The sequence below is a fragment of the Grampus griseus genome (assembly GCF_964374135.1).
Source record: "Grampus griseus genome assembly, chromosome: 1".
In the NCBI taxonomy this organism is placed as follows: Eukaryota; Metazoa; Chordata; class Mammalia; order Artiodactyla; family Delphinidae; genus Grampus; species Grampus griseus.
In genome coordinates, this window is record NC_139017.1 from 71,017,491 (window position 1) to 71,038,283 (window position 20,793).

At 54.8% G+C, this 20,793-nt stretch overlaps 1 protein-coding gene across 1 annotated transcript; it reads right to left on the reverse strand.

The window, feature by feature from the left end:
- Positions 1-4,669: 4,669 nt before the first annotated feature.
- RHBG (Rh family B glycoprotein) lies at positions 4,670-16,227 on the reverse strand. Its single transcript, XM_082673650.1, has 10 exons — positions 16,018-16,227; positions 10,807-10,993; positions 10,159-10,309; positions 9,889-10,036; positions 7,661-7,827; positions 7,221-7,358; positions 7,004-7,137; positions 6,322-6,443; positions 5,247-5,320; positions 4,670-5,048 (listed from the first exon to the last, which is right to left on the reverse strand). The coding sequence occupies exons 1-10, from the start codon at positions 16,202-16,204 to the stop codon at positions 4,980-4,982; spliced, it is 1,377 nt and encodes a 458-aa protein (XP_082529776.1). The 5' UTR covers positions 16,205-16,227; the 3' UTR covers positions 4,670-4,979.
- Positions 16,228-20,793: the final 4,566 nt, after the last annotated feature.

Here is a 20,793-nt window from a genome sequence, read left to right on the forward strand (position 1 = left end):
TGTTGTACCTGGATCTCGTCACAGAGGCCAGGAGGACAGAAGGAAGTGCTCCGTCTTAGGAAAAGCCTGGGCCAAACCAGACATGAACAGGCCTCTGAGGCAGCACTAGAAGCCCTGCTTCCCGGAAGACTGCCTGCCCTACCAGCGTCTCCTCCCTCCTCTCCCCATTCAACCCTCTCCTGCCTTACTGGAACTGAAAACCTGGACTTCCTGGGACAGTTCTCATTTTGATGTTGCCCCGATTGATTTTGCCCCGAAAACCTTATGAGCCTCAGAAGCATCACTGTTTCAAGGGCCCAGGCACCATCTCTGAAATAGCTCCCACCTGAGTGGCATCAGCCCTTGATCATGAGCCTGTGTGGGAGTTTAGAAAAGGTGGAATCGGGTCCTGCACCTTGCAGAGTCGAAAGCCCAGTTACTGGAGCTCAGCCTGTAAGCACACAAGAGCAGAGGCCAAGTTCCCAGCTAGAATGGACTCTGCTTCCCGCATAGGGTCCCTTGCCTACTATCCAGTGTTGGGCCAATACCACCTGTTAGATGGGCACAAGCTCCTGGGCTGGGGGTAGAGGGATGCACGTTTCACTTGTGGGAGGGGACTTTCTGTGGCAAACCACTCCCCCGCACCTCTACATCACTGGAGAAGTTTCTTTCAGTCCTGCATGGCTAGGGCTTCTCCCAGTAAACGGTGGGCCTTCTTAACTGGTAGTGGCAGCAGAAGGAAGCAGGAAGGAGGCCAGGACTGGGCCTGGGGCTCACGAGTCACAGAGGATCCCTCGGGGGCATCTCTGTCCAGTAACCTGCTTTGGGGAAACTATGAGTATTTCCCTCAAGGTTCTGGAAGGGAACTGGCTCCAGAGACACCTCTGGTCAATGTAATGTGAAAAAATGGATGGAGATGGAGAGGGCAGTTAACAGGTAGGGAGGATGGGAAGAGCATCACCTATAGGCTAGGTTTAACCTCCAAGAGACGAGGCTCAGAAATGAACTGATTTGTGTGAGTGGGGTGCCAAGTTGGGGGCCCACCAAGGTCTGACCCCAAAGTCAAGGCTCTTTGGGGAGAGGAGTAGGTATGGAGGGAACAGGTGACCACCCCTGCCTGGCCCCAAGGCGTGGTTTGGGTCGCCTTCTTCCTTCCTCCCCGGGCTGGCGAACTCCGATCGGCGATCAGACGGCGGCACGGAGACAATAGCGCTCTGTCCCGGGCGGGCGCTCCGGGAAGACAGCTCATCCCTATGCAGGGACGGCCTCCCCCACCCGGGCCTGGCCGCCAGCCCCTTTCAGGCGGTGGAAGCCGGGGCGGCGGCAGAGGGGGATTCTCACAGGCCGTTGGACATTTGCATAGCCCGCTCGCCCGCCCGGAGACATTGGCCCGCATTGTTCCCGGGCGGCGGCGGCAGCGCCGGCGGGCGCACGGGCCGGGGCGCGCGGGGCGGCGCGGAGGACCCGGCTGGGAGCGGGCGGGAGGACCAGACAAAGGAGACGGGGCGCGCAGAGCCGGGCGGGGGAGATCGTGACGGTGGGAGAGAAATATTGGGGTGAGGTGGGGCGGGGGACGCGGCTGCCTAGTTAGTCTGTCCCGGGACCGCCACCGACCCCCACTTCGGACACCCACGCCGTGTCTAATTCCTCCCTGAGCTGGGGCCACCATGCGCCGTGATTTGAATCCCAATAACGGGGCATCTCAGGCCTTCCCCAGGCTATGCAGGTTCAGGGCGCCAGGTCCTCCAGAGGTCAGAGGAGCAGCTCTAGCTCCCGGCCCGGCCCAGGGGGCTCTGGCCACACAGGCACAGAAGCACCCTGAGGCGCGTGGGGAACCTTGGACCTCCCAGCCAGATGTCTGGGCAGGAAGCTCTGTTGTCGCCCACACATACTTGTGCCAAGCCCGTACATCTCCACCTCCAGAAACCCTTTCCTAATGCCTCTGGCTCTGCTGGCTTGACACTGACCCCAGCGCAGCCAACCTTCCCCATCAGTGGGGCCCTGGGGGGCGAGCAGGGGCCAAGTGTCCTCGTCCATCATTGTCCCCCGAGCTCAGGCACTGGGGCTGGACAGACGGAGTTCATGAGTGGGCAAGTGTCTGATTGTCCTGCATTGAGAGTGATAATGGCGGTGATCAGAGGGGCTGTCCCTGAGGGGCAGAGGCCTCATTGTCCTGAAGGGGTGAGGAAGGAGCTCCCTTTGCCCCTGTCCCCGCCATCTCCTTGACCTGTTCATTGTCACCCTGTCAACCCAGCCTGAATGGATGGGCCACCGTGTGGGGAACCAATGGTGCTGAGCCAGGGGCTACAGGAAAGATGGGGGAGGGGCTTAGCCTTGGTGAAGCAGAGAGGCTCCAAGGATACCTGCCTTCCCTGCCCTCTGAGCTCCCTGCCTGAAAGCAGTAATGGGACGATCACCCCCCAGACCCAAACCAGTAATGATGGCTCAGTCCATCATTTGGACCGAACAATCTATGGACTGCCCGCCAGGGTGCTAGGCACTGCAGGAAAAGCTGGGGGAGGGAGAGGAGGAAATGCAGAGGGAAAAACCAAGGGCCTGGTTTAGGAGAGTTCAGTCCAGGACAGAGTCCCCTGAGCCATGAAGCCAGAGTGCTGTATCTTTTTTTTTTTTTTTTTTTTTTTTTTTTGTGGTACACGGGCCTCTCACTGTTGTGGCCTCTCCCGTTGCGGAGCACAGGCTCCGGACGCGCAGGCTCAGCGGCCATGGCTCACGGGCCCAGCTGCTCCTCAGCATGTGGGATCTTCCCGGACCGGGGCACGAACCTGTGTCCCCTGCATCGGCAGGCGGACTCTCAACCACTGCGCCACCAGGGAAGCCCTAGGGTGCTGTATCTTGCAGTAGAGCTCAGCAGCGTCTCCCAGGCCGTGAGAGGCTTTATGGGGGTGATGGAGCCTGAACTGTCTGGTTAGGGGATATTCAGGGCCATCTCCTGTTGGGCAGCCATCACCCTTTCTCAGGGATCTCTTGGTGGGCCACCCTAGGAACTGTAGCCTTTCCTCCCTTAGAAGCTGGCTGGGTAATTGTCCTCTCCCAGGGAGGGTTCAGTTGTCACTTCTCCAGGAAGCCTCCCTGGATTGAGATGGTAGCAATGACCAGCCTAGGCTAGAGCAGCCCCTTTCTGTCAAGCCTGGAGGAGAGTTGGTTGTGGTCAAGAAAGAACCAGAGTAGAAGGAAAGGATCAAGTGGGAAAATGTTGGTGGTATGCGTAATAAATGAATACTCGTAGCCTTTCCCACCCAGGATAAGCAAGGGCAGGGAGGGTCTTATCCTTAAGTCTCTCCTTCCTAGAAGTCTTTCAGATCTCTGTTTGAGGACTGCTCAGAGAGCTCAGGGGCAGAACAGGTCAGCTGGCTGTATCTGGATCCATGCAGAGGCAGAGCCATGGCTCTGCAGGGTGAAATGGGGGATGGGCCTCTGCTTGCCCAGACTCCCTCCCAGCAGGGGCTGACAGGACAGGGTACCTTTTTGCAATCTCAGCAGTCATCCTGCCTCAGCACAAGGATCTCCCTCCAACATACCTACCCCAGCCAGCAATGGTCAGGGGAGGCTGTGGAGGAAGGAGGGGAGCTCAAGGGGAGGGATATACCAAATATATTTGGGCCACATGGGCAGGCGTGGTCCCCATGGGGCACTTCTCTCTCAACCTCCCTCCTTGTTCCTCAGCTTTTCTTCAACTCTGTGCTTGACCTCTTTCCCCAGCCAGACTCACTCCCTTCAGCTACAGTGAGGATGGAGCCTTTTGGGGGCACCTTTTGCCCCTGTCCCAGAACTAGGCCTCAGCAATCCCTCCTTGGGTTCCTACGTGTGCATGGGTTTTGGTTTTGAGAAAGAGGTCTCTAGTCATGCTCACTCCTGCCAGAAGGGAAGAGCAGGAGAGGGCAGAGGGGGGTCCCAGTACTTCAGGGCTGGGAAAGGAGCTCTGGTCTACTGGCAGGATGGATTCTCTGTTGAATGAGAGATCTGGAATGACATGTGGTGGGGACTGGGAGCTCAGAAAAGTCTTGTGGCATGAATAGTGAGGACCAGAGCTGAAGCAGACAGGGATGCCGTTAGGCTGTAGGAAGGACTTCCCATTCTTGGTAGAGGATGGAGGGGCAAGAAAGGCCGCATCTTCCTCTGCTGGGTCTGGAGCGCCCTCTGGTGATCAGATGGCTTCGGGCTGACGGAAGCCCCATTCTCTGCAGCAACTCATTTGCCCTTCCTAGTCCCCACTCCTCAGACTCGGGACAGGGACATAAGTTGGTGCCTGGGGGCTGGCTGCTTCCAGCTTCTGAGGAGTTAGTGGCAAAGAACTCCTTATGCCCCTCTTAGTCCCAGCAGGGGCCCTCTTCCTACTCTGTTCAGCGGCCACCCAAGTTGAGGGTCAGAGTGGCAGCCGTTCTGGAATAGGAAGAGCTCTCCAGGAGCCTGAGCTGTCTGTCCTATAACAAACACACACTTGCTGCAGGAGAATGAGCTTCCTGTCTCTGGAGGCAGGTAAGCCCAGTCTGGGCATCCACCTAGCAGAACACGGCATCCTAGGGCGAGTTCCATGGACCCAGGGAGGCAGGATATTGTCACCACTAAGGTCCTTTCTCACCCGAGGTTCCAAAATTGTGAGTTAGATGGTAGGAGGAGCCCCCCAAATTCCAAGTGCACAAAAAAAGGAGTGAGAGTCCTCGGTGACCGTGGTATTTATCACCTTCAGGCCCTGGCTCAGGCTTCACTGTAACGGAGTGATGCTGGTCCAGTGGATCAGCAGTCACTTGGGTGCCTCACTTGCAGGGCGTGGGGCGGTGGGGTGGGGCTGTGTGAGGCTCTCCCCTCACCACACTAGTTACAGCCCCTTCCCCAATGCTGCCTATGGTAAGGAGGCTCCTTCCGGCTCCTGTCTTCTTTCTTGCAGCAGAAGTGATGGGAACTAGAAAAGAAAAGCTTCCCAACGGTAGCCAGCCATCATATTCTAAAAGGAGAGCGTCCTTTCAAGTCCTGGAAGCAAGTTAGGCCCGAGTCTCCAGTTCCTCTGCCCTCAGAGGTCCCTGGGCTAAATCCTCATGCTCCCCAGGCACCTGGAGGGCAAGGATGGAGGAGCAGGTGAAGGGGCAGCTCCAGGGGGCTGGAGACCACAGCTCAGGGAGGGACCCCAGAGGAGAAGAGACAAGCGAGGAAGGAAAGAGGCACGTTGGATCAGAGGAGGTGCGGCAGGGAAGGGAAGGTTGGAGGGTGAGAAAGCCCCATGGGCCTGAGGGGCTGCAACCACATCTCACCTCCCAGTAAACCTGGTCCTCGTAGCACTGGGAGTCTGGCGGGGAGTCCAAGAAGGGCAGCCGCAGCAGGAGCCCTGGTGGCAGTAGGGGATCATGTGTGAGGCTTTTTGCCAACCCCATGGGGGAGACTGCCACTCAATACCACCAGGCACAGAGGAGCCAGGAGGCATGAGGTCAACGCGATGCCCGGCACAGGCATATCACAGTGGTATTTATCGAGCACCGACTTTTGCTAGGCCCTATGCAAAGTGCTTGACGTGCATTGCCCTCCTTAAGCAACCACAGCAACCCTGCAAGGTGAATATGATCCCTCTGTTACAGAGAAGGGGGCCAAGGCTTACAGAAGTTAAATAACTTATTCAAGTTGGCACAGTTGGGAACGGACCAAATAGTGAGTCTGTCACGAACCACAGCTCATAAGCCTTCTGTGGCCGCCTATCCAGGAGGGGTGCAGAAAGCGTTTATTGAGTAAGTAATTAAATGAATGAATGAGCTGAACCTTGTTTGAGAATGAAAATCTCAGGGTGGGAGCAGGAGGGTGGGGATACTCAATCAGACGTTTTATTCTGAAGGCCAAAAGGACTAAGGCCAGATATCAGGAAGGACTGCCTGACCTGGCGTCAGTGGGCAGGCTGCCTCTGTGGAAGGTTTTTGTGCTCCAGTCTAGTGATGAGACAGGCAGGGCTCTTCCCTCCCTGCCCCTAGCCCTACACGCTTCAGGGCCTCAGCCTGAGGTTGGGCTGCCCTCTAGTGGGCAGAGGGAGCAGCACAGGGAAGCCACAGAGGAGAGGGATCTGTCAGCCCCTAGCAGGCTTCCCACCTTCCCTTGGCATCGGAAGGGAGCAAGTACCCACTTTGTCCTACTTATCTGGAGGAAGTTACCCCTTAAATGTACAACCCCACCCTGCACCTGGCACAAAGTAGGCGCTCAACAGATACCTGTGAGTAAATGAATGGCAGGGGGATGGGATGAAATGGCCCTTCCTCCAGAGAAACCCCCTCCTCTGTCTTCTGCCCTCCCTGGAGCTCCTCACAACGCCCATCCCCCCCCTCCCCCCAGGCCAAGGTCACTCACCTCCGAGGCTCCCACCCACAGAGGCAAATATCAGTGTGACAAACAGTCCGAAGAGCTGGTGCATGGCCTGAGACGTCGCGCTGCGCTGGCCCTTGGCTAGGAGTGGAAACACGCTCTCTAGGCTGCAGGGAGGGGAGAGTGGGGGGAGACAGGGATGGAGCATGGAGCCAGGGCTGGTCAGTGCATCAGTGCACTGCACCGCTTCCTGCAGCGGCCAAAAGGGCCTCAAGGGAGCTGCCAGGCTGAGTCACCTCCGGGCCTTTGCTCCAGTCAGGCCCATAGCCTGGAACACCCTCCCACCTCCCCTGTGCCAGCAACACCCTCACACCTTTCAAGGCTCACTTTGAGGGTCACTTTTGCCTGCCCTCTTTTCTGAGCCCTGATGTGCAAAAATCTATCCTAAGGGTCAGTATCTCTTACCTGACCCTTTAGTAATAACACTATTGAAATCATTTGTTCAATGACCTTCTGCTGCACTTGAGTGAGGACCAAGAAGGCAGTCCCCAGTCTTGTTCACTCCAGTTTCTTCAGCTCCCAGGAGGTAGAGGAATGAATGAATGAATGAAAGAAAATAGACAGCTTTTTCTTGTTGGTCCACAATAGGAGGAAGAGAGTGAGGGACTTAGTTCAAGGGGGATAACGATTCCACTGGGGATGGGGGGTGAGGGTGGGGAGAACTCACCCATCTCCGTAAGCTTCATGGGTGGCCAGTCCAGCCACAAGGACCCCCAAGAGCGCTCCCAGGACCCCAGGCATCCCGTGGAGGTTGTGGACACCGCACGTGTCTTGGACTTTGAGTTTTGACTCAAGGGTGGGCTGGAGAACAGGACAACAATAATGAGTCTCGTGTGCACTCCGAAGACCCCCTCTTCTGCCCAGGGCCCAAGAGGCATCTGTACCGTGAAGAACTTGTACCCCAGTGTGGAGACGGTCCCAGCCAGGAAGCCAGCTACCAGAGCCCCAAAGGGTGTCAGCATCATTTCAGCCGATGTCCCCACCACAACCCCTCCGGCCAGTGCGGCATTCTGGATGTGGACCTAAGGGAGCACAGAAGAACAAGGCGTTGGAGGCCCTTTCAGATCGTCACACCCACACCCAACCCAACCCCGCCCACCACAGTGGCACCTACTGCTTCTGAAGTCCCCCCACCATCTAACCCTCTAACTCTCCTGCTATCCTGTCATCACCTCATGCTCTGACCCAACGCCTCCAGTGCAGATGGAGCCCCCTATGCCTGTGCCGTTACCTGTTCCCCTGGAGAATCCTCCTTGCAGGGTCTCCGATCTCTCCCCCACCTCCCGGTCCCTCCCTCTGCCTCTCCCAAGCCTCTCCCCCATACCATGTCCAGCCGCCCATCCCTCCCGACAAGGGCTGACAAGGCGAAGGTGCTGAGGGTGCTGGCAGTCAAGGAGTAGTACGTGTTGAGAGCCGACCGATGCTGCCCATCCCCCAGCGCAGTGGGTGCAGAGTTGAAACTAGGCCAGAAGATCCATAGGAAGATGGTCCCTAAATGGTGGGCAGGCAGGCAGAATGCGAGGAAGGAGGTGACTCCCCCACAAGGCACAAGCTGTGTAACTGCACTCAAGTCACCTACCCTCAGCAGCCTCAGTTTTCTCATCTGTGAAGTGGGGATAGTGATACCCACTTTATAAAGTGAGGACTAAATGAGGTGATACATCCCAAGTGCATAGCGCATGGCCTAGCCAGTACTAAATGTTCAACAACTGGTAGCTATCGCAGGGTACTGGCACAAAAGGGAGCTCCTTGATTGAAAACCACAGGGGGTTGAGATTTTTTTTTTTTTTTGCGGTACGCAGGCCTCTCACTGCCGCGGCCTCTCCCGCTGCAGAGCACAGGCTCCGGACACGCAGGCCAGGCGGCCATGGCTCACGGGCCCAGCTGCTCCGCGGCATGTGGGATCTCCCCGAAACGGGGCACGAACCCGTGTCCCCTGCATCGGCAGGCAGACTCTCAACCACTGCGCCACCAGGGAAGCCCGAGATTTTTTAAGTATCAGAAAAGGAAAGAAAAAAAAGGCAAAGGGCACCACATGTCAGGCACTAATCTGGTACTTGATATACATAAGAGGAAAATCACTTGTTTTATAACCTCAACTGCCCCCTGGAGAGGGTGGGCCCTGCCATGAGCACCGATGGGCTGGGCCTGCGCATCTGGGGTAAGGACATATGCCCTGCCTGCGGGTCCCAGGTCAGTCCTGGAGGGAGAGGGGGAGGGGCCAAGGGCAGGTGAAGGGGAGCTGGGGACCCGGTAGGGTAGGGTCAGCAGAGCAAAGAGGCTTGAGAGACTGCCCCTTAGTCCTGAGTGGTCCTTGGGTTGCGATGTAACTTCTGCACCTCCACAGTCTGATTAAAATCTACCACACATACACATGCATCTTCTGAGAAGAGTTTTGGGAGGAATCGAGGAAGAGGCCAGTTTTCCTGTCTGGAAGAAGCTGGGAGGCAGAGGAGATCTGAGAATGTAAGCCTCGCAGGAAAGCACAGACATCTTGGGGAAGCCTTTGGACTTCAAGCTAAACTTATCTGAGTCTCAAAGGGCAAGGAGGCCTCAGCTGACCTAGGATTCCACATGCTCTATTTCACAACAAACCCAGAGGTGAGCAAGAAATACAAAACCAGTCTCTTTTTAATGTAAGAACGGGCACTTCGGTCACTACTCAATACTACCCTCAAAAACATAAAATAAGGCTTCCCTGGTGGCGCAGTGGTTGAGAGTCCACCTGCCGATGCAGGGGACACGGGTTCGTGCCCCGGTCCGGGAAGATCTCACATGCCGCGGAGCGGCTGGGCCCGTGAGCCATGGCCGCTGGGCCTGCGCGTCTGGTGCCTGTGCTCCGCAACGGGAGAGGCCCGCGTACCGCAAAAAAAAAACCCCATAAAATATGGATTTCCTTTCCTGACTCATTAGTGAATAAAGAGAGAGGAGCAGAGGCCAAGGCAGAGGTATGCGCTTAGGAGAAACAGGTGGTGATGATGGGGCTTGCAGGTCAGACCCTACTGCTCGCCGGCGTGACCTACGACCTCTCCTCCTCCCCCTTGAGAGTGCAGGGGCTTCCAGGAAATCCCCTGAGAGGACGTGACCTCAGGAGGGGGGACGCAGCCCCAGGGACAAAAGCCTGGAGGTTAGAGATGGGGAGAAGCTGAGTCTGGCTGGAGAGAGAGCGTGGGGAGAGTGAGTGGGGAGGGGGCAAGGGGGGGAGGAGTAGCCAAGATCCTGCAGGGGTGGGTGCGCCAGGCTGAGGAGTCTGGTATCTAACTGTCGGTAGTGGGGACCCTGGAGGTCTTCAACAGAGACTGGTGCCCTCAGACTTCGATTGAGAAAGGCCCCTAGGATGGATCTCAGGGCATGTGCATACCCCAGTGCTGAGTTCTAAGAACCTGTCATAAAACTACTGAGAATGGTGAGCACGGATTCCCGGGGCTCTGGTGGAAGAATCCGAGTTGGAAGGGAGTTCCCAGCCAGAGCCCCAAGAATTCTAGGTGGCACCCCAAGACCAGGCCTGGAGATGAACCGGCCCCGTACCCACCACACCTCAGCAGGCCTCACCAATCATGGCAAAGAGGTCCGAATGGTAGACGGAGCCCTGGCGATGCTTGCTCTTCTCCAGCTGGGGCCTATAGAGGACCCTGGAGAGGACCAGCCCGAAGTAGGCGCCAAAAGCGTGAATAGTCATGGAGCCTCCTGCATCCTTCACCTGGGGAGGTGGAGCTGAGGTGGAGGGGCAGCCCCTCGCCCCTGCCCCTACCCCACGCCCTCCCTGCTCAGGGCCTGGCCCTGGCCACTCCCACTCCTCACCCCATCCCCATCCAGACTCACCCTGAGGAGACTAAGGAGCACAAACTCGTTGAGGCCAAACAGCACCACCTCCAGCAGGGCCATGAGCAGAAGCTGAGCCGGCCCAGTCTTGCCCAGTATGGCACCAAAGGAGATGAGCACAGCCCCAGCACAGAAGTCAGCATTGATCATGCTGGGGGGTTGGGATGGGGAGGGTGAGAGGGGGCTGGAAGCGAGGGCAGCCCTGGGGGGTGGGGGGAGGGGAGGAGGCAATGAGCCTACCCACCTAAGCTCTTCCCTGGTAGGCAGGAAGGTATCACCTCGCCTTTTTTGTGGATGCGGAAACAGAGTCTCAGGGAGGTTCTGGGCCTTAGCAAACAAAGCCCACAACAGGTGGAAGAACCAGATCTTGAATCAAGAGCTCCTCTGAACCCTGCCCTTTTCCATGACACTATCTATCCTCCCAACATCTCTTGGGTAATAAGGGGCCTAAAGAAATGGGGAGGTGGGGCTCGAGGATGGGAGAAGATATCAGGCAACAGAATAGGCAGGGCTCCTAAAAGAAATCAACGGATGGGTCAAAAACCTGGGTCAGGGAGCAGACTTGAGGGACTGGGTTTGAGCTGGGTCCCTTGGACAGGGGCCTCCCAGGTAGACCTCAGGGGAGCCAGGGTGGCCGCCACTGCCCACCTCTCTACGCCTACATAGATGTGGCCATGGTGGAAGGAGTGGAAGAACCCCTGGACGAGTGTGGACCACTGCAGGGCAAAGGCGGCCGAGAGGAAGGTGAAGCCCACGCTGCTGAAGCCGTAGCGCTGCAGGAAGACCATGAGGAAGCCGAAGCCCACGAAGATCATGGTGTGTACATCCTGGAAGCCTGCAGGGTGGAGGGGGCATTCAGGGCTGCTCAGGCTGCCACCCATCCACCAATCAGCCATCCTGCCAGCGCCCCCAGCTCTCACAAGCCAGGGCCACCCTGAGGCTGGAGCCGAGCCTATAAAACTCCCTGGACATGGCCGGCCTCCCAGCCCGGATCCCCCATGCAGAGCTGGCCAGCTTGGAGCAGTGGGACCCAGACCATCCCTGCTGTCGCCAGGTCAGAGCAAGAGAGTAGAGCCTTCCGCTCTCTTCTCTGCCCCACTCATTTGCCCTATCCCTGGGTTGCTTACAACCAGTGAAAAGTCCAACATTTCCTGTGTTCTTTCCTGGCACAGTCCCTGCCCTCTGTGCTGGAAATTCTCTTCCCCTGCCGGGTTTTCTTAAATTTTCCCTTTCTGTCGGAAGTCCTTCTTGATGTCTACCCTCCATTCCTCATACTTCAGAATCTATACCTCTCCATTTTCAGGATTTTAAATTTTATAAATTAATTTACAAAAATAACTTTAAATTGTTAACAGAGATTATCTCAGAGAAAAGAAATTGAAGGGAGGGGGCAGGGCTGCTGAGCTGTACAACTCTGGAGCAAATAATGCCCCCTGGAGGTGTGCAATATGGCCACTCCGGGAAGGAGGATTTTACCCTATAGTTTGTTTCTTTCTATACTTTGAATGTTTTAATTTTATAGATGAATCACTTGAATTTTTTTAAGTGTCGGTGGGGTTTCTGGGCAGGGAGATTTGGGGTCTTTTCTGTTTGCTTTCTATTCTGTGTAAAAAGATCTAAAATAATAAACAGTAATAGTGAAAATGAGATAAATACAACAATTTGCTTTTGTATTAGTTTGTTCTGTACCCCTCCCCCCATCTACTTGTAAATAGGGTTTGAAACACAACCTACTATGATGTTCAGCCAGTGCATCTAGTCCTGTTTCCTTCGTCTTGGGTCTATGTATCCATAATGCTGTGCTATCTTTGGCTTTAATTGAGAAATACTAGAGAAACACTTGAGTGCATTATTGCATTTGTTGTAAATAACTTACTGAGAAACAGGGTCAACCACGACCATAAACTCTCCTTTCATAGCTCCATGTGAGAAATTTCTCCTGGAACTTAGTACTAGGAAATGTCATTTCCCCTGAGGAACCAGGAGCTGGTTTGCTTTCCCTCATTCATGTGATAGATGTTTACTAAGCAGTCATGCACCAGGCTCTGCGAATGTAGAGCTGTCGGTGGAGGACAGCCATCAAAGGATCAAAGAATCACATATGTGAGGCTTCCTTGATTCTGATGAGAACACATAACTGACCATATTACCCCTTTTTCCTAGCTGCCTGGAAGCTCAGAGCTACAGGAATTTCAACTATAACAACTGTAGGCCTTCACAGTGTTCCTTATTTGTGTACTGCTTCTATACTTTTCTTATTCACATTTTTGTTGTAAATGATCGCGTGTCTTGTACAAAGAGGCAGATCACAAAGAAAGAAAATCACAATCACCTTTTTTGTTTAAAGGTGAAGGACCAACAAGCCAAAAATTTATTACTGAACTTTAGAATGTAATCAACGACTTTGAGAGAAGCAAATTTTTCTGCTTGTGTGTGTGTGTGTGTGTGTGTGTGTGTGTGTGTGCTGTGTATGGGCTGATAGGAAATGAGTTTGCAAGCCCTTGGCAGAGGGTGGGGTGCATGTTGGAACTGGAGGTCTACAGCTCAGCTGCCAGCCCCAGTGGCCAAGTGGGTGAGGGTCTGGAGGTCCGCTGGCCTCACTAAATGTCTCCACCACTGTGCCACTTTTCCAGCCCAACTCACTCCCCAAATCACCCAGATCTCTCTTCCCTCTCAGATCTTAAAACCCAACAGAAAAGGAGAGTATCTTTTAGAACTCAGCCCGAAGCCTTAGTTCTTTTAGCCTCACGGCCTGACTTGTTTTCTCCTTGTGCAAACGGTAAAGGGGGGTGCCAGGTCTGTCCTTTTGCCCAAGGATAACAAAGCAACAAAAGGGGCTGGGTCATGCCCATTTCATGCCGAAACCGCTCTAGAACTTGTCTTAAAAGGCAATAATATTTACATCTCCCACCCCGGGTTTGTTTGGAATCAAAACTCAATCCCTTGGTCTTTCACCTGGAGTCTAAACATCAAGAAATCTCCTTTACTCATTCCACTCTGTGGAACATTCCACACAGACATTCTCCATGGACTGTGGTGGGTAAGGGGCTATTCCAGATGGAGGCAGGGGCATAGATGAGATGACCCCTCAACATTCCCTTCAGGGGATCCCTGGATTGGGCAGGATGGAGCCTGTTTTCCATCACATCCCCACCCCCACCAAACCCATGCACCTTTGGTTGGAGAGAAGATAAAAGCCCTCTAGGGCCACCTATCACCCTCCCTCCTTCCCTTATTGCCCTTCCCCAACCGCACCTGATGACTCCTGAACAAGGTCAGACTGTGGGACAAGGGGACAGTTAAAGCTGAGGCTTTAGCATCTGACAGAGCTGGATTTAAATTCCAGCACCTCCCCCCTCCACTTCTCACCGTGTGATCTTGGACAAGCCACTTAACCTCTCTAAGCCTCAGTTTCCTCATCTGTAAAGTGGGGATATAAAATGTGAGAAGCAGGAAAAAGGGAGTGGTAAGCTGGGGAGGCCATCTCCCCCCACCACTCTACCCCCACGTGCCTTTAAGAGGGCAGATAGGGCTGTATTCTCCTAGAAAAGTCACAAACCACTCTGGTCCCAGTCACTTCCCCCTGCCCCCACCTCAAGAAAATCCTGATTCCGTTTGTCCTAAATCCCTCTCCTTGCAAGTCAGGTCTCAGAGATATATAAAAAGGAACCTGTCCGTATTTTTTCTTAGAATCCTTTCTCATCTTTGCTTCTGTGTCCCCTGTATGCCTAGTCTTTTCCCCTAGTTTCTCCCCTTCTTTATTTCTCTCTCTCTCTCTTTTTTTTTTTATTGGAGTATAGTTGCTTTACATGTTGTATTAGTTTTCCCCCTTTCTTATTTTCCATTACTTGCCTCATAGGATAGAAGTTTGTAATGTGGGGGAAAGTCTGCAGATGGGGAGTCAAGAGACCCGGTTCTAGGCTGGCTAACTTGCTGTGTGATCTTGGGCAGTCACATGACCTCTCTGGCTCTCTCTCCACATCTGAGAGGAGTGGATCAGATGAGCTCTAAAGGCCCTTCCTATAGAGGTCACAGACAGATACTCAGAGCAGTCACGCATTTGACATTGGCTAGTCCCACAGCTAAACAACAGCGGCAAAACTCTCTTTCATCTCCCAAATCAAAGGGCAGTGGCTACACCACCCTCTGGCCCTGACCACTTCTCCAGGACACAGGGATAGGTGAAGACTTGGCTCATCAAAGCCCCACGCTCTAGGGACCTCACACCTCCCTCCTCCCCAACCCATCCCTGCACCAGGGTCCCAAGTCCACAGGGATAGAAACCTAGTGCAGAAAAAGAGGTAGGATTCCCACTGCTATTCCTCTTACTGCAATCCAGGGACAGAAAACTGTGCCTCCAGGAGAGCCTACCATTGCAGCAGAGGGATGAGAGGTTGGGGGTTTCAGGGAGGACTGTGAAGCAAGCAGGGCTTGGAGGCCTTGAGGCCCATGGGAGAAGCAAATGGGGGTTCATGGCAGGCAGCCAGGTCAGACCCTAGGACAAGAGCTTACTTCTCTCAGCCTGTGGACTGTCCCTGCCCAACTCCCCCTCTCTGTGGACAAACGTATGACCCCAAGAGTCTGCCATCTCAGCTCTGTGGCTCTGACTTTGATTCCAGCATCCATGGCTCACCTCATGCAGCCAGAATTGGGGTGAAATGTGGGGCGGGAGGAGCTGTAGCCCTCCCTCGGCCTAGGATGGCCGGTATTCTGGCACTTTATGCCCAGGTCCAAGCCTCCACCTCACCCTCTCTATCCTCAGCATTGTGAGCTTCATTTTCTTGGGGTTGGGGCTGGGAGAGGGTCAGGTGGGGACACACTGCCACCAGCTCTGCATACAGAAAGTAGGGTAATAACAGCCTGGGATTTTTATAGGAGATTCTCACATTCTGGGCCTCATTTGAATGGATATCCTTCAAATGGAGGCATCTTTCTCCCCATTGCTCAGATGGGGAAAACTGAGGCTTAGAGACCTGGTCAAACATTTGTGATGAAGTCTGGGAGATCTGGTCCCAGCTGCCCAGGGCCTGAGTCACAAGGTTGGGTCCCCAATCTTGAGGGAAAGGCTCTGTCCACAACAGGGGGCAGGGGCTTAACCTTCTCCTTCCTGGGCCTTGTCAGCAGGCAGGTGAGCTGTGGTGCTAGGACCTGAGGATGGCTGAGTCCTAGTTCCAGCTCTGTCACTCACATGGTAGGTGATCATGAACAAATCACAACCCCTTTGAGCCTCAGCTTCCTCCCGGGTGAAATGGGCTAATGACCCTGCCTTGCCTTCTTCGCAGGGCTGGGGGGCTGCTACTCTGTGATTGGCTGGTGGATAGTTACATCATTTTCTCTCTGGCTCTGGAAGGACCAGCTTTGGGGGACTGGGGAAGAAATGTCTCAGTCCACTAGTCTTGGCTGCCTTCACAGCTAATACCATCACTGCCCCCTGCGCCCCACTCCCTACCTCCCCTGCCCAGATGATTTTTTCCCTGTGGTCAGGGTGGAGGCCCCAGGAAAGGCAAAGTCTCTGAACAGCCCAGCAAAGCCCAACTAGGCCAACAAGAGAGTAGGTAAAGCTGGGGCTTCAGATCTGGGTTCAAATCCCAGCTCCCTCAATTCTGACAGCAAGACCCTGAACCAGCCACCTAGCCTCTCTGAGCCTCAGTTTCCCCATCTTTGCCTACTTCATAGACTAAAGGAGAAAAAATGCATGTGCCGCCCTCAGCATAATACCTGGAACGTGGCAGACGCTAGTGAAAGGGTGTTATTATAATAAATCTGGGGCACCTTAGATCTGGGCATCCAAGTGCTCCCTCCCAAGACATCGGGGGAGCTTAGGGCCTTAGCTCTCCCCGTGCCCTCACCCGCACTCACTTGGGTAGCGAAAGTAAAATTCATTGTCCGCGTTACTGTGGTTGTGCCAGTGCCAGAGGGCAGCGTCGGTTTCATGGTTGTAGCGGACAAATACCGCAAAGAGGATGGCGGTGGCGCCCTGGAGGAGGAGGCACAGCAGGGGCAGCTGCAGTCGCCGGCCCGCGGTGCGGCGGGGAGACCCGGCCATGGGATAGAGGCTGCGAGTCTCTGTCTCCGGCTAGGGCTCCTGGCGCGCGGCTCTGGGAGACACTCACCGGGCGGGCCGGGCAGGTTTCACTCGAGCCAGGCCCCGCCCACTGGAGCCAGGCCCCGCCCACAAGGTGGCTTACCTGCCCGCAGTTCCTGGCTCCAGCCCGGGAGGCGGGGAAGGGTGGGCGGCGTCCCAGGCCTGAGGTGGGGCAAGGAGTGGAAGGCGATGGGGCGTTTGTACCCCCAAGTCCTCTTTCCTTTGGGCCAGCTGACCCTGGCGCCGTTCCGGTTGGGACAGGTCCTTGGAAATGACCCTAGAGAGGCGCCCTATGTTCTGCCTGCTGGGGCGCAGCTGCGGGACCGCAGGGGGCGGTGGGGGGGAGGAAGAAGGGAGGGCACCCGCCCCCTCAAACATGCTGTTAGAGAGTGTTTCCCAAAGAATAAGCGGCCTTATAGGCTCAGACTTCCCTGGCCGAACCCCTCCAGGGTTAATACAAGAGAGAGGAGAGGGATTACTCAATCTTTTGCCCAACTGAAAAGGCGATAGGGAACGGAGATAAAGAACAGCCGGCTCTCTAGGCATTGATGATTAACCTGGCCGGGGAGGTCTGAGCCTCCACAGTTGAGTTCCTTACCCCACTCCCAAGCCTCAGCCTCCTCACCCGCGTCTGCATCCCACCACACTTGTAGGTCAGAAGGCTGGACCTGCGAGCAGGCTGGGCAGGGGCCAACTGACACTTGGGTTCCCTGCACATCCAGTGTGGATATGAGAGGGTCTGGGCTGCCCCAGCAGCTGGAAAGAAGGGAAGCTAGATGGCAGGAGGATCTTCTCAGTTAAGAGTCAAGAGACCCTTGTTACACAAGCAAGATTTGCATCCGCCGGGGTCCTGGTAGATAGACAGCGAGGAGGCAGCTGTTAATTGAGCACTTACTGTGAACCAGGCTTCAGAGATGAACCAGATGACCCCTCCCTCCAGGAGCCACTGTCCAGTTGGGAAAGAGACACATAGGAGAGAACTGAATTACCACTGGGGTAAATGTGTGACCCTGGGAATCACAGAGGCTCTGGGGGCCTAGAGGAGAGGCTGCAGAACCCACAGGAGTGGGGATGACGGAGGGGACAAAGATGGAGAATTGCTTCCCGGGAGGTGGTGTCTGAAGGCAGCCTGGAAGGCCAACCTAGAAACTGAGTAAGTGAAGAAAGAAAGAAGAGGAGATGTTTCAAGAAGGGGACCCACATAAGCAGAAACCGTGCACACGTTCAGGGTGCTCAGGAACTGAGGCCAGGGGTGGGTATCAGCAGGCAGAGGTATGTGGCCTCTACCCAGTGGGTGCCGGGCCCCTGGAGACCTCTAAACAGATGGAGGACCCTCACATTATTGGTTCTGACTCCCAGAGGCCACAAGGGGCTTCAAAGAGGAAAACGTGAAGGCCAGTGGGGCTGGTGGTGGGGAAGGCCCTCTGTCTACACTGCCCGTAGCCTAACCCCAGCTGTCTGAAGGGGTTGTTGTGTGGGAGGGACTTGTGGGTATTTGCAAAGATGTCTCAGACCTCGGCCTGAAGGAAGAGCTGCCATTCTTAGGGGATGTGGCCTAGGCCCATAGGGACCAGCCACTGCCCAGAACTGATGCAGGGTAGGGCTCTTCCTAGGAATGGGGGTTGCCCCTTCTCAAGAATTGGAAGGGACAGGAGTGACAGGGGTCCCTGACCCTCCTCCTTGCTTCCCCTTCTGCCCTCTCCCCAGTTCGCCTCCTCCCTACCTCCCCTCAGGGTCCTGATCCTCTGGCCCAGCATGGGCTCTGGGGTACAGTTGGATTCTAGGTGCCCAGCCAGGCAGGCATGGGAGGGTGGTAGCTGCCTCTGATAGCACTGCTCTACCAGGCTGAGCAGCCTCTCTGGCCTTCGGTGGCCCCTGGCCCCGAGACTCTCTCTCACTTCTTGGTCAGCAAGATGGCTGTTTTCTAGCTCCTCTGCAGGTGGTGGCGTGGGGCGGGGGGGAGGAGAAGATGTCTGGTCAGCAGCCTTTGGATAATGATTCTCAGATAATTCAGCATCTGGGGTATCCTCCCAGGTCCAGCCTTCTGCCCCAGAAGTTCAGCCTGCTTCCTGAGCCCTGTTTGGGAGCAGGGGTTGCCCTGGGTTGCACAGGCAGGGACTGGACAGGCCCTTAAGGGGAAGAGTCTTCAAAAGCAGCAGAACGCAAGAGAGAAAGGAGTGAGCTGGGCCTTCCCAGCATCTTCTGGGAGCCTCCACCCTGATGCCAGCCTCCTCCATCTCTATTCACCTGTTGTCTCTCTTAGTCTCTCTGAATTCCTCTGAATCTTTGATTTTCCCTCTCCTCTGTTGCTCAGTCATTCATTCAATGAATATTCACTTAGCGTCAACCCTAAGCCAGGTCCTGGGGCTGTGACCTGAGGTTCTAGCCACACGTGTAACATGGTTGGGTCCTGGATGCCTCCAGACCTGGCAGGTGTCAACCCTTTATTTGTTGGATTGTGGGAGGTCTAGAGGGAGCCTCCTGGAAGGGCCAGGATAGCTGGGCCAACCTCTTGAGGGCATACTTGGAGACCTTTGGGGAACTGCTAAATACCATCTTTATAGGAGGATCTTGTTTCGTTTTGTTTTGTTGCGGTACGCGGGCCTCTCAGTGTTGTGGCCTCTCTCCTTGCGGAGCACAGGTTCCGGATGCGCAGGCTCAGCGGCCATGGCTCACGGGCCCAGCCGCTCCGCGGCATGTGGGATCTTCCCAGACTGGGGTGCGAACCCGTGTCCCCTGCATCAGCAGGCAGACTCTCAACCACTGCGCCACCAGGGAAGCCCTGGATCTTGGTATTTTAACAACTAATGGGTACCATCTGGTATCACCCCTGGTCCAACAGAGAGCAAAACCCTGACAGTCCTCCCCTTTTGAGGGTCCCCCTGGCCCACCCGTCCCTTCTGAGGGATCTCCTGGCAGGCCTACACCTGTGAGGGCTCCCCTGGCCCACCACCCACTATGGAGAATCTCAGTCCATGGTTTTCTTTTGGATTGCCAAGTGCTGTCAGGGCCCCTGGCCCTTCCTCCTGCCTTCTCTGGCCCTGAAAACTCTGATGGAATGGGGGTGCTTCACCTCTCACCCCTTCCTCCACCCCTGACCTCCTCTCAGGGCCCAAACTTTGTCACCAGCTCCCATCCTGCCCGGCCTGGGGTCTGCCCAATCTTTGACCTTCCATCTCCAGTTTCCAGCTGTGACCAGCTGGGCACTTGAGGGTGGCCAAGGGGAACTGGTGTCTGCTGCTTGCCCTGGCCCAGCCTGGCCAGGCTGTCCACGGGGACCAGGGTTTGGGTTACTGAGTAACTCGGGGTTGCTTGGAGCTGTTCTCTACTGGGGTCACCTCCTCCCTATTCTCTGCTCTCTTGGCTCAGGAATCCCCAAAGCCAATTGGGTCCTTTTGCTCCATCAAGCTATCCCCAGTGTTTATGGAGAACAAAAGAGAAAAACAGCAAAGCACCAGAATCAGTAAGACACTTGTTTGTTCATTCCTTCCTTCATTCAATACATCTTTGCTGTGTGACCTCAGCAAATTGTTGAGCTCTCTTTGAGTCTCAGTTTCCTTATCTATAGGAGTAATAATATTCCCTTTGTGGAAGTGTTACGAAGATTACAAATAATTGATGTAGAGCATTGGCATTTTCATAAGCAGTCAACAGATATGGTTATTATTGTTCTGATTGGCTGAGCAGAGAGGGCAAATGGGTTGCTGACTCCAACATACTATGGGCACATGCGCCTCTGGGGACAGGAAAGGATGGAGGGGGCAGACACAGACTTGATGTGTTTTCCTGTCATCGGCTGGAGGCAGTGACCAGCAGAGTCTGGGGCCTAGGACAAGCATATTCAGAAAGGGCCATCAGACCAGCAGCCCCTGTGACACAACAACTCTTGAATAGAGGAGATTTGGGAGAAGGCAGAGCCTTCATTCATTCAACAAACATATATTGAGCACCTACTGTGTGCCAGACACGGTGCTAGGGGCTGGAGATACAGTGGAACGAGATATATCCCTGGGTGGGGGTGGGAGGTCTATCTGGGGGGGATGCAAGTGAATCAGCAGGCAATCGCATTGCCAAGGTGATAGTGGGGGAGACAGGTCCTATGGGGATCCAACCCATGCTGGGGGTGATCAGCGAAGGCTTCCCAGAGGAAGTGAGGCTTACCGTGAGATCTGGCCTAATTTCACAGGTAAGGTGGAACAGGTGGATTCCTTTTTGTCTAACAGTCTGGTATGAAACTAGAAAAAGAAACTATACTAGAGAACTCCTCAGCACCCATTTTCTGGGGGTGGAAAATCCCAGACCTCGTTTTTCCCCAAAAACCACAGCCACAGTGGCACCATACAAAATATTGTTGTGTTTACATACAGCCAACGGTAAAATCAAATATGGCTTTCTGTCCCCAGAGGCTCACCAAAACAACTTCCATGTAAAAGATTGCCAAAATCAGATTACTTGTGTTTCTTCATCTGTAAAATGAAAATGACAATACCTTGGGAAAAAAGTTTGTCAGAAGGCAGTGATATCAAATTAAAATGTTTTCCACTCACGTA